General features: G+C 43.2%; 1 protein-coding gene across 4 annotated transcripts in view; it reads right to left on the reverse strand.

Annotated features, from left to right (window-relative positions):
• Positions 1 to 698: 698 nt before the first annotated feature.
• ppp2r5ca (protein phosphatase 2, regulatory subunit B', gamma a) overlaps positions 699 to 14,135 on the reverse strand; it is a 45,001-nt gene continuing 31,564 nt past the window's right edge. For 2 of the 4 annotated variants that reach the window (XM_029730750.1, XM_029730752.1), the window contains 6 exons: positions 13,479 to 13,532; positions 7,659 to 7,829; positions 7,167 to 7,294; positions 6,434 to 6,535; positions 5,070 to 5,142; positions 699 to 3,652 (listed from right to left, as the gene is read on the reverse strand). In XM_029730750.1, the coding sequence (XP_029586610.1) occupies positions 3,515 to 3,652; positions 5,070 to 5,142; positions 6,434 to 6,535; positions 7,167 to 7,294; positions 7,659 to 7,829; positions 13,479 to 13,532 (666 nt within the window). In that variant the 3' untranslated portion in view covers positions 699 to 3,514. Of the gene's footprint in view, positions 3,653 to 4,304; positions 4,423 to 4,645; positions 4,686 to 5,057; positions 5,143 to 6,433; positions 6,536 to 7,166; positions 7,295 to 7,658; positions 7,830 to 13,478; positions 13,533 to 14,135 lie in introns of all 4 variants that reach the window. The other 2 variants (XM_029730751.1, XM_029730753.1) reach the window with 2 other exon arrangements.

Genomic DNA, 14,135 nt, shown 5'->3' on the forward strand with positions numbered 1-14,135 from the left:
ATAGGAGAGTCTGGAGCAGCACCTGAGACCGTTTTCCATCACCATAACACCAAATATGGAATTCCTCGTGAAAGAATTGTGTCGCATCCCTCCAATAGAGTTCCAGGCACTTGTAGAATCTATGCCAAGGCACATTGAAACTGCTCTGGCTCAACACCCCATTATGACACTGTTGGCATTTCCTTTATTTTGGCAGTTACCTGTACATTGACTTCTACACAGAGTGTAAAATAACCATTTAGAACACCTGCTCTTTCCATGACAGACTGACCAAGTGAATCCAGGTGAAAGCTATGATCCCTTATTGATGTCACCTGTTAAATCCACTTCAATCAGTGTAGATGAAGGGGACAACACTGGTTAAAGGATTAAGCCTCGAGACAAAATCGAGACATGGATTGTGTATGTGTCATTCAGAGGGTGAATGGGCAAGATTTAAATGCCTTAACGGGGGATGCTAGTAGGTGCCAGGCACACCGGTTTGTATCAAGAACGGCAACAGTGCTGGCTGTGTGTGTCAAGAATGGTCCACCACCCAAAAGGGGTGTGTATACAGTAAGTGATGAGGAACAAATCATTTTTAGCCGTATCCATTTTTCCCCTCAGGTCAAATCATATACACTTTAAACTATCAAAACGTATAATAACTGTCTGCGTTTTTGAGACTTCCGTGAAGTAAAATGCCTCCAGAATTGATGTATGGTTGAAAATATAAAATTCAAATATTCTCTTTATTCATTCTATTACAGATGAACACCACTTGAGATTGTGATAAAAGCACACAAAAGGCTACGGACTGAAATCTGGTCACAGATAATTGGAAGAGGGAACAAAGGAGTTAACAGAAAAATATTAGACCTGTCATTTCTAATAATGCAGAAAGTTACAGGGGAAAGAGAAGGTATGTGCCACATTGACTTCTTTGTCATTGCTATTGATGTTTTATTCTGTACAGAGGACAATTTTGTACAAAATTAATCTAGATATAACACTACATAAAACAAAGTAAATCATATGTACAATATTAAATGAAGCCACATAGTACAGATCACATACAAAAGGACACTTGTCAAGTTATTATATTCTGGAAAGTACATGTTCCAACTAAAAACCTGCAGAGGCCAAGCAAAGAATTCCAGAAAACAATCCAAAACATTTGTTGTCTAACTTGCCATACGAGTAATTTGTGTCTTGAAAAAAAAAGAAGTTTGAACAAATAAAAAGCGAACTGATCAAACATATTTCCAAATGATACTGTTATATAAAAGCAAAGATTTTTTGGGGGGGGAATCAAATTGTTTTGGCGAGTGCCATTTGTCCAGGACAAAAGATACATGTTTAACATGGTAGTTAAATGAACACCTTTTTGCATTTAAGTATTAATAATGTAGTTGCCAAGCCAAGCCTTGATGTCGGTCTTTCAGCATTAGCCTTTTCCATTGGCAGCTACAATGCTAAAACTAGCACCCAGGCTACCAGTTACCAGGGACTAGAAACAGAAAAGACATTACAGATTGGATACATGTGCTAGATTTGCAAGTTCAAACAATGGTACCAGAGAAAGACTAACATTTACATTGGGGCCCCAATCAAATCAAATTGTATTCGTCACATGTTTCGTAAACAACAGGTGTAGACTAACACTGAAATGCTTACTGACGGGGTCCTTTCCTTGTCCAGTCCAGGAAATGGACAGCTTCCTGAACTTGAGAAAGCAGAACAGACTGTACATATAGACTCAACAGGATACTGAAGAGCGCTTCATTGAAGATACAAACATGTCACATCTTTCAAGGTTCAGGAAGTGATTTTTCAATAGACTTATTCTTAACGGTTACAGATATCATCCAAAGAGGGATTCAGGTTTGAAATCACCTCTTTCTATGCTCATTCAACTGTCACATGAAATGGTAGTCATCCAAACAGTGTTGCTGTTCTCATCATGTAATATTCCTCCATTCGATAAACGGCTCTCTGATCCCCATTTGTTCAGTACTTCCAGCTCCACAGCAAAGCACCGGTAAAAACCAACAGGGAAGCGTGAGAACACTGGGGGAGGAGGGCTTCAGGGCACGTGGTACCTCTGGAACAAATGGAAGACCATGCTTGACTTGCAAGCAGCTCCAGGGCTTCTGAAAAGCCTGCATCTGAGGACAAGATGTGCATTTGAGAAGGACTTCATTACAGTCGGGCTGTGCAGAATAACAGTTCTACAACATCACCCTGCATCCCAAATAACTTATTATGTGATCGAGATGAGTAATTCTGCACCTCGCCTTCCTCAAACTGGTAAAGTGTCATGTCATTTCAGTTGGAACGTTTCTGGAATGTTCTGCATAATGTAGCATTACAGTGTGTGTGGCTACAGGCGTCTTGATGGACTCTGTGTCAAACCAAACACTTCCTAGCTGGCCATTGAGAGTTAAATGAAGCTTCCCAATAGCATTAAGAACTGGGGACATGCATTATGTATGAATTAAGGAGACTGACATGTCTAAGAAGGGCTTTTGAACATGACAAACAGGGTGCAGCCTAACAACCACCCAATGTGTTTCTCCGTATGAAATAAGTACCATTGTTTGAACTGTCAATATTTCATTGTGATCTGGCTCACATATTGCCAATGGACTTCAACAGAAGGGAAATAAATCCAACAAAAGAATGTGCATGGCACAAAGTGTAGAGTGTAAAGAGTCCAGTGTCCACAGAGAACCTCCCGTCCTCCCTCCATCCTAGTTACAGTGCCTTCATCAGAACAGATGGATCAGTCACTTCAGAAAGTCCTGTTGCTCTTCAGCTTATAAAAAAAAAGAAAAAAAAAAGCATAATTGAATCATCTGAGGCTCCAAAAAAACGAAGGCAAACGACACAGGCTGTCTACCTAGATAGTCATCCGGGTTTCTCTCACACAGAAAGAACACAAACGGTCTTGGCACTGGCAAATGTCCCTGGGATTAAACAAAATGAAAAAAATAAAAACTAGAGAAGAAACAAAACGTCCGAAAAGTCGATCCAAACAGTCATCCCCCACCATCCAACAATGGCTGTTCTTAGTTTTGTTTCCCCTTGACAGAAAATGACATAAGAGGAAACGAGAGGAGCCTCCCCCATTCTGTTTCTGCTCTCTACTTTTGTTGTGCATTCTACCAACTGCGCTCAATGGGGGAACATAGGAGCCTGTCATGTCGCTAGTGGGACAGAACTTCCCCCATTTCCTTTAGTACAGTAAGAGCCTGGAGGGATGAGCCGATACTGTTTTATGCACGATTAAGCAAAAAAAAATTGTCGGCAAGACTAAAAAAGAAAGTTGCGGCCCCACCCCTCCCAAAAAGAAACACCTGAGAAAGCAGAAATCCAGGGGGGGGTTGTGTACTGGCGACGATGATGAAACTGGGCCAGTAATCTGAATGTGCTGTGTGGATGAGGGTGGAGATGGGATGTGGATAGAAGAGGGGACTGGACACTAGAGGAAAGAGAGAAGAGGGGACTGGAAACTAGAGAGAGAGGGGCAGACCTAGAGCCCATCGCGGGTAGTGATCATGACGTCGGCTCGGCGATGGGTCTCCAAGGCTTTTGCGGTGTAGATGTCCTGAGGGAGATCCGACTTACGCCGCACCATAGGCCGGTCTTTCCTCTGGTCTCTCGTTTGTAACTGCAACAGAGGAAGGGGAGAGTGTTAAAGAGAGTTAGGTCCAATGGAATAAAAATGCTTAGCTTGTAACTAGTATTATCCTGGGTATGGTCTACTAAGTTTTTGCCACAAGTACCACTCCTTTTTTCACATTACAAAGTAATGTTTAGAAACAATCAACAATTGACAGGAAACCGCTCACCATGCTTCATGCTAATGAACTAAAGGACGCCATGCACCAAACAGGACGGTGAGAAAAGAGTTGGTGAAATGTTAGCTACCAGGACTACCCTCATCACATTTAAACAGAAGAGACCGAAAGAAAGAAAGGAAAAAGGAAAATAAAAGGAAAGAGAAAAGAAAGTGAGAGAAGAAGAGGGAAGAAGAGGGAAGAAGAGGGAAGAAAAGAGAAGAGAAGAAGAGAGAAGAAGAGAAGAAGAGATAGTACAGACAATAACAAAAGTAGTTGATTCCAGTGTTCAGTCCATGGTCTTGATGAGTCATCACTCCTCTATAGGAGAAACAGTACAGGACCCATTTTGAAAAGAGTGATCAGGGCCCAATGTCATAACATAAGAGTCTCAGAGTAAATCATAATGATTAAGATGACAGGTGCAGGGGGGGACCTGATCCTAGAGCAGCACTGACGGTCAGACCGAAGACGGACAGTTACCTGAGCGACTTCTTCCGTTAGTCTTTTTTAACCTGTGAACTTCTTCATAGCTTAATGGACCATCAGACTCCATTGCTACTGGACCGTTGAGGCCATTGGAATCAACACGGATAAGAGACTAATGTAACAGGAAACGAACACACAAAAAGAATGGGAGAAAGAGACTTAAGTCGCATGCAAAGAAGAATGAATCAGAGAGAGTTTAGACAAACAGAAGGGTTTAGAAATTGGATGCTGGAGTCATGGCTTCTATTAGTGATCTGGTGAGAGTAGAAAATGATGCGGCGCAGACAGACTAATTCAACTGATCGTTAGTGCGGTCATTAAGAGTAGATTTTTACCTAATACGAGGACTGTTCAACATCCACCTTAGAAGACTACCTATAATAAAACAAGACATTGGGAATGCAGTTCACAGTAGGTACTTCCACCTTTGTTTTGTATTTACTGAGACCAGAAATGAAGACCATTCAGTCAACTGGCATTTCACTTGACTTAGTACAGGGTTGGCTACGGAGATCGTATGCCAATATATCATTCAGCACCCAACCAATCTCCTGATCAACCTTCTGATCTTAACCAGGAAAGGGTGGTGCAGTGCATGTGGGAATGTTTAGATAGAAAAGACTGGTCATGCTCTCTGCACAGCAAACCAAACAGTCCTCAGAGGGAAGACAGAAAGGAAACTACTTCAGCTCTTTAGATGGCACGCATGTACACTCTGCTGTGTGTCTCTCACACACACACACACACACACACACACACCTGTGGGTTGGATTTGGCAAGGTTCTCAATCTTGATCCAGGCCTCTTCCCGGTCTTTTGACTTGGCCTTCTCTCTATAGGAGGAAACAAACATTACAATCATAACCTTAGCCACCCTCTAGTCACGCTAAAGTAAACCCCCCCCCCCCCCTCTAGTCACCCAACAGTAACACCCCCCCAATCCCCCTACAGTAACACCCCCCCTTACAGTAACCCCCCCAGTCACCATACAGTAACACCCCCCCCCAGTAACACCCCCCCAACAGTCACCCCCACAGTAACAGTCACCCTACAGTACCACCCCCCCTACAGTCACCCTACAGTAACACCCCCCCCCCTACAGTCACACCCCCACAGTCACCCTACAGTCACACCCTCCCCAGTCACCCTACAGTAACACCCCCCCCCCAGTCACCCTACAGTAACACCCCCCTACAGTAACACCCCCCCAGTCACCCTACAGTAACACCCCCCTACAGTTACACCCCCCCCTACAGTCACCCTACAGTAACACCCCCCCTACAGTAACACCCCCCCTACAGTAACACCCCCCCTACAGTTACACCCCCCCTACAGTCACCCTACAGTTACACCCCCCCTACAGTCACCCTACAGTAACACCCCCCCCTACAGTAACACCCCCCCTACAGTCACCCTACAGTAACACCCCCCCTACAGTAACACCCCCCCCTCTACAGTAACACCCCCCCTACAGTAACACCCCCCCCTCTACAGTAACACCCCCCCCTCTACAGTAACACCCCCCCTCTACAGTAACACCCCCCCTACAGTCACCCTACAGTAACACACCCCCCTACAGTTACACCCCCCCCCCCTACAGTCACCCTACAGTTACACCCCCCCTACAGTCACCCTACAGTTACACCCCCCCTACAGTCACCCTACAGTAACACCCCCCCCTCTACAGTAACACCCCCCCCCCCTCTACAGTAACACCCCCCCCCTCTACAGTAACACCCCCCCCCTCTACAGTAACACCCCCTCCTCTACAGTAACACCCCCTCTCTACAGTAACACCCCCCCTCTACAGTCACAACAATGTATAGTCCTTCAGATCTGCAAATCTGAATGATAATATTTCATATGTAGTAATCATTACAATACTGTCTAAACATGAGAAAACGTTTTCATCCAAATTAGCATATCATAATCTATTTACCATTACAATATATAGTCAAGATTTGATACATGCTAATCTGAATGAGAATATTTAATGAATATGGTCCACATTTGAAATGTACTATTATCATTCACATTAGTATATCATATTCTAGTCTTAACTACAATCTGTAGTCAAGATTTGAGATCTAGAATATTCTAATTTCGGATTAGCATATTACATACTTGTTTTTCTCTGCTCTGAACTGCTGTGTGCAGTCATCAAACAGCTTCTGGTTCATCTCCATGAAGAGCTTCAGAGCGTTGTAGATGAGGCCATGGATGGTCCTGCACAGAGACAGACAAAGACAGCAGTGAGTCAGTCTGCCATCATGTCTAAAAGGGTAGGCCTGTCCTCCAGCCCAAACCAAAATTAGATTCCAGTGAATGACTAAAGTAGGTCTGAACCACTGTTGAGCTCCCTGCAGTCAACACTAGCACTTTCAGACCAGCTTAATGTTAAACAACTCTCATTCCACCTAAAACAGTTTGGTAAGGTGTTGAACTTTCAAATCATAAAAAAAAAAATAATGTTAATTAAATATGCCTCCAAGGGACATGGGATGAAATTAGTTTTATTGGTAATCTGTTTGATTGAACCTGCCTGCAGTGCCAGATGGCTGTGCACTTTCGCCACTGTTCCATTGGTTATTTTGTGCCAGGCAAGCTCACGAAAGCCAAGCAAGCTCAATCAAGAGCAGCTAAAAAGTTTATAGTATTTAAACCCAGGTCTTGCTAACACTACATGTTCTGAGAAATTGGAGTGAGCGGCCTATGAGGGCAGATCAGGGTCACTGTTATTAGGTCACACAGCAGAAAATGAAAAATGTCTTACTGGACCAGGTAATCCCTCCATATCTTAGTTTGTTGTCTTTCTTTTGGTGCCTAATGAACACAGCCCTTTTGAGGGGCTACTTACTTGTTCCAGTGGGTCTTGGAGTTGCGGTAGAGCGCCGGGAACATAATAGGCAGGATCTTGGCTGCGTTGTCGCTGATCAGACTCATGATGTACTCGTTGTTCCAGTAGTACAGAGCCCTCTCCGCTACCTGCACAATGACCCAAAGCATACAGCAACGTCAGTGAGGACAGCTCACTCAAAATGGTGATGGCAGGAGGCGCCAAATAGAGAGATAGAGAAGCACACCTTGATTGGTGAAACATCCTTCCATGAAGCCTAGAAATAACTGTTCCAACATCTCTCTAGAACCCCTCATGTTGGTTTCCACTACAGGGTCGAACCAGGCGGTACGGTCATTACATCCTGGATCTTGTTTTGTTTTAATGGACTGCTTAGTTCTAGGAACCAGCTAGAAACATTTCACTACTCAAATTCCCTTTCCCACGTCACCGTAATGTCTAAAAGTCAAAAGGTCACCAATAACAGGGTTCCCATGGCATGGGGTCAGTCACCTGGAAGTGTGGGCTGGACACACACTTGGCCAGCTGCCTGAACAGTGGCTCCATGACCTTGACGAACTCGGACGGCTCGATGACGTCTAGAATCTCCTCCAGCTCGTTAAGGAACATCACCTCTTTTGGGGAGTGAGTCTTGGGCCAGTATTTCAGAAGGGCCATGACCACCTGGGAGACACATTGAGCAGGGAGTGGAGTGGATATTGAATAAGCAAAAACATTAACTTTAAATTGAACTTGCAAAGAGCATATACACACACATTGTTTATAATAGTTAATAAAATCAATTATTTGTCACATGCGCCAAATACAACAAGTGCAGACCTTACCGTGAAATGCTTACTTACAAGCCCTTAACCAACAACACAGTTAAAAAAAACGTGTCTATTTAGTAAATATTTTCTTAAGTAACAATAAAAGCTCCCGAGTGGTGCAGGGATCTAAGGCACTGCATCTTAGCGCAAGAGACGTCACTACAGTCCCTGGTTCGAATCCAGCCTGTATCACATCCGGCTGTGATTGGGAGTCCCATAGGGCGGCGCACAATTGGCCCAGCGTCATCCGGGTCTGGCCAGGGTAGGCAGTCATTGTAAATATTAATTTGTTCTCAACTGACTTGCCTAGTTAAATAAACAATTAAAATAACAAGGCTATATACAGGGGGTATCGGTACCAATTCAATGTACCGGAGTACAGGTTAGTTGAGGTAATTTGTGCATGTACAGTACCAGTCAAATGTTTGAACACACCTACTCATTCCAGGGTTTTTCTTTAATTTGACTATTTCATACGTTGTAGAATAATAGTTAAGACAAACTATGAAATAACATATGGAATCACGTAGTAACCAAAAAAAAGTGTTTAACAAATCAAAATATATTTTAGATTTCTTCAAAGAGGCTAACCTTTGCCTTGATGACAGCTTTGCACACTCTTGGCATTCTCTCAACCAGCTTCATGAGGAATGCTTTTCCAAAAGTCTTGAAGGAGTTTCCACATGCTGAGCACTTGTTGGCTGCTGTCCTTCACTCTGCTGTCCAACTCATCCCAATTGGGTTGAGGTCGGGTGATTGTGGAGGCCAGGTCATCTGATGCAGCACTCCATCACTCTCCTTGGTCAAATAGCCCTTACACAGCCTGGAAGTGTGTTGGGTCATTGTCCACTCAGCACAAACCAGATGGGATGGCGTATCGCTGCAGAATGCTGTAGTAGCAATGCTGGTTAAGTGTGCCTTGAATTCTAAATAAATCACTGAATGTCACCAGCAAAGCACCCCCACACCATCAGACCTCCATGCGTCACAATGGGAACCATACATGCGGAGATCATTCGTTCACCTACTCGGCGTCTCAAAGACACGGCGGTTGGAACCAAAAATCTCCAATTTGGACTCAGACCAAAGGACAGATTTCCACTGGTCTAATGTCCATTGCTCGTGTTTCTTGGCCCAAGCAAGTCTCTTCTTCTTATTGGTGTCCTTTAGTAGTGGTTTCTTTGCAGAAATTCCACCATGAAGGCCTGATTCACACAGTCTCCTCTGAACAGTTGATGTTGAGATGTGTCTGTTAATTGAACTTTGTGAAGCATTTATTTTGGGCTGCAATTTCTGAGGCTGGTAACTAATGAACTTATCCTGTGCAGCAGAGGTAACTCTGGGTCTTCCTTTCCTGTGGCGGTCCTCATGAGAGCCAGTTTCATCATAGCGCTTGATGGTTTTTGCGACTGCGCTTGAAGAATTTTTCAAAGTTCTTGAAATGTTCCAGATTCACTGAGCTTCATGTCTGAAAGTAATGGTGGACTGTCATTTTCAATTTTCTTATTTCAGCTGTTCTTGCCATAATATAGTATTTTACCAAATAGCGCCATCTTCTGTATACCACCCATACCTTGTCACAACACAACTGTTTGGCTCAAACGCATTAAGAAGGAAAGAAATTCCACAAATTAACAAGGCACACCTGTTAATTGAAATGCATTCCAGGGGACCACCTCAGGAAGCTGGTTAAGAAAATGCCAAGAGTGTGCAAAGCTGTCATCAAGGCAAAGGGTGGCTAGTTTGAAGAATCGCAAATATAAAATATACCCTTTTTTTGGTTACCACATGACTACATGCGTTTTATTTAGACGCTATTATTCTATAATGTAGATAATAGTAAAAATAAAGAAAAACCCTGGAATGAGTAGTTGTGTCCACTTTTGACTGGTACTGTAGGTAGGGGTAAATTGCCTATGCCTAGATAAACAGCAAGTAGCAGCAGTAAAAACAAAGGGGGGGATGGCAGGAAGCTTGGCCCCAGTGATGTACTGGGTCGTACGCACTACCCTCTATAGAGCCTTATGGTCGGATGCTGAGCAGTTGCCATACCAGGTGGTGATGCAACCAGTCAGGATGCTCTCGATGGTGCAGCTGTGGAACCTTTTGAGGATCTGGGGACCAATACCAAATCTTTTCAGTCTCCTGAGGGGGAATAGGTGTTGGGTCGTGCCCTCTTCACAACTGTCTTGCCGTGTTCGGACATGGCCAATTTCAAGTTTTCATAACATATCGGTAATCTGCATTTCTAGACGCAGATTATATTGCACTCCACGAGGAGACTGCGTGGCAAGCTGACCACCTGTTACGTGAGTGCAGCAAGGAGCCAAGGTAAATTGCTAGCTAGCATTAAACTTCTTAAAAAAATAAATCCATCTTAACATAATCACTAGTTAACTACACATGGTTGATGATATTACTAGTTTAACTAGCATGTCCTACGTTGCAAATAATCATTGCGGTGCCTGTTAATTTATTGTCGAATCACAGCCTACTTTGCCAAACGGATGATGATTTAACAAGCGTATTCGCGAAAAAAGCACTGTCGTTGAACCAATGTACCTAACCATAAACATCAATGCCTTCCTTAAAATCAATACACAAGTATAGATTTTTTTAAACCTGCATAATTAAAATAAATTCATGTTAGCAGGCAATATTAACTAGGGAAATTGTGTCACTTCTCTTGCGTTCTGTGCAAGCAGAGTCAGGGTATATGCAGCAGTTTGGGCCGCAGGCTCATGGCGAACAGCGTGAAGACCATTTCTTCCTAACAAAGACAGTAATTCATTTTCCAGAATTATTACATAACATTGAAGGTTGTGCAATATAACAGAAATATTTAGACTTATGGATGCCACCTGTTCGATAAAATACGGAACGGCTCCGTATTTCACTGAAAGAATAAACATTTTGTTTTCGAAATGATAGTTTCCGGATTTGACCATATTAATGACCTAAGGCTCGTATTTCTGTGTGTTTATTATAATTAAGTCTATGATCTGATATTTGATAGAGCAGTCTGACTGAGCGATGGTAGGCAGCAGCAGGCTCGTAAGCATTCATTCAAACAGCACTTTCCTGCTTTTGCCAGCAGCTCTTCACAATGCTTGAAGCACTGCAGTGTTTATGACTTCAAGCCTATCAACTCCCGAGATTAGGCTGGCAATACTATAGTGCCTTTTAGAATATCCAATAGTAAAAGATATGAAATACAAATGGTATAGAGAAATAGTCCTATAATTCCTACAACCTAAAACTTAACTGGAAATATTGAAGACTCATGTTAAAAGGAACCACCAGCTTTCATATGTTCTCATGTTCTGAGCAAGGAACTTAAACGTTAGCTTTTTTTACATGGCACATATTGCACTTTTACTTCTCCAACACTTTGTTTTTGCATTATTTAAACCAAATTGAATACGTTTCATTATTTATTTGAGACTAAATAGATTTCTGTATTATATTAAGTTAAAATAAGTGTTCATTCAGTATTGTTGTAATTGTCATCATTACAAATATACAAAAAAATTAAACAAAAATTAAAAAATAATAATAATAATAAAAAATAAAAAAAATCGGCCATTAAAAAAATATAAAAACATGTATATAAAAAAAAGTCAAACCGGCCTTTTTTTGGTCCTCCAATAATCGTTATCGGCGTTGAAAAATCATAATCAGTCTAGTTTGGACCATGATAGTTTGTTGGTGATGTAGACACAAAGGAACTTGAAGCTCTCGACACGCTCCACTACAGCCCCTTCGATGTGAATGGGGGCGTGTTCGGCCCTCCTTTTCCTGTAGACCACGATCAGCTCCTTTGTCTTGATCACATTGAGGAGAGGTTGTTGTCCTGGCACCCACACTGCCAGGTCTCTGACCTCCTCCCTATAGGCTGTCTCATCGTTGTTGGTGATCAGGCCTACCACCATTGTCGTCAGAAAACTTGATGTGTTGGAGTCGAGCGTGGCCGTGCAGTCGTGGGTGAACAGGAGGGGACTAAGCATGCACCTCTGAGGGGCCCCTGTGTTGAGGGTCAGCATGGTGGATGTGTTACCTGCCCTTACTACCTGGGGGCGGCCCGTCAGGAAGTCCAGGATCCAATTGCAGAGGGAGGTGTTTAGTCCCAGGGTCCTTAGCTAGGAGATGAGTTTTGTGGGCACTACGGTGGTGAACACTAAGCTGTAGTTACTGAAAAGCAACCTCACATACAGTTGAGGTCAGAATATCTAAAGACCCAAGCAGCAAACTTCGTGGAAATTAATTTTGTGTCATTCTCAAAACTTTTGGCCACGACTGTACACTTAGGTTGGAGTCATTAAAACTCGTTTTTCAACCACTCCACACATTTCTTGTTAAACTATAGTTTTGGCCAGTCGGTTAGGATATCTACTTTGTGCATGACACAAGTCATTTTTCCAACAATTGTTTACAGACAGATTATTTCACTGTATCACAATTCCAGTGGGTCAGAAGTTTACAAACACTAAGTTGACTGTGCCTTTAAACAGCCTGGAAAATTCCAGAAAATGATGTCATGTCTTTAGAAGCTTCTGATAGGTTAATTGACATCATTTGAGTCAATTGGAGGTGTACCTGTGGATGTATTTCAAGGCCTACCTTCAAACTCAGTGCCTCTGTTTGACATCATGGGAAAATCTAAAGAAATCAGCCAAGACCTCCAAGACCAAAGTACCACATTCATCTGTACAAAAAATAGTACGCAAGTATAAACACCATAAGACCACGTAGCCGTCATACCGCTCAGGAAGGAGAAGCGTTCTGTCTCCTAGAGATTAACGTATTTTGGTGCGAAAAGTGCAAACCAATCCCTGAACAACAGCAACGGACCTTGTGAAGATGCTGGAAGAAACAGGTACAAACATATCTATATCCACATTAAAACGAGTCCCTTTCAAAGTACTTCATGGCCACCGACGTCAGTGCTACGAGCGGTAATCATTTAGGCAGGTTACCTTCGCGTTCTTTGGCACAGGAACTACGGTGGTCTGCTTGAAACGGGTTGGTATTACAGACTCAGTCTGGGAGAGATTGAAAATGTCAGTGAAAACACCTGCCAGTTGGTCCGCGTGATGCTCTGAGTACGCGTCCTGGGAATCCTTCTGGCCCCGCAGCCTTGTGAATGTTGACCTGTTTAAAAGGTCTTGCTCACATCAGCTATGGAGAGCGTGACCACACAGCCACCCGGAACAGCTGGTGCGCTCATGCACGCTTCACTATTGCTTGCCTCGAAGCGACCATAAAAAAAGGCATTTAGCCCGTCTGGTCACTGGGCAGCTTGGTTTCCCTTTGTAATCCGTAATAGTTTGCAAGCCCTGCCACATCTGACCAGCGTCAGTAGGATTATAAAGTGTAACCGATCCTTTTTGATCAATGGGTCGACATGCATTGCAATACAAAAACCTTCTGAGATGACGGAATACAACGTCACTGAAGGGGTAATCAATACACCTTACTTGTGAGCAGAAATTTCACAACTTACTGGTTCAGTGAGAGTGCTGTCCTTCTCTAGAAACTGCACCACACAGTATGCCAGCTAGGGGGGAGAAAAAGACAATGGGAAACAATTACTGGCTGATCCTAAAATCAGTCTAATTGTGCTGACATTCACAACGATAGGACACAATTACTGGTGACGCTGGCTGGTCCAGTCAGCCTAATTGTGTTGACATTCTGAACGATAATAGTTACTAACAAATAGTTGCAGTCATGAGGTTGCAGTAACAGTAATACTAGCAGTATAACTACAATGTAACAAAACAAATACTTTTTGTGAGGTGTTCTCATTTTGCATTAGGCTAGCTTTAACACAGTTGATCAAGCTGTAATGTAGATATTATGCTATGGTCCATAGAGCAATGTATAGCACAGCAGAGATAGATAAGATAGAAACAGGCCGGCAGACACCAACACAGCGAGCGAGACACAGCGAGCGAGACACAGCGAGCGAGACACAGCGAGCGAGACACAGAGAGCGAGACACAGAGAGCGAGAGGCCCCTGACAAGGACCTTTGTCTTCATAGTAATTGTGGCTTGTGAATAGCAGATATCTGATTCCAGCTAGCTTGTAGCAGTCAGGCACTGCCCTCACCTCCCCCACACACACACACTACCCAAACAGGCCCCATTGGAAACAAG

Source organism: Salmo trutta, chromosome 33 (assembly GCF_901001165.1).
Source record: "Salmo trutta chromosome 33, fSalTru1.1, whole genome shotgun sequence".
Lineage (NCBI taxonomy): Eukaryota > Metazoa > Chordata > Actinopteri > Salmoniformes > Salmonidae > Salmo > Salmo trutta.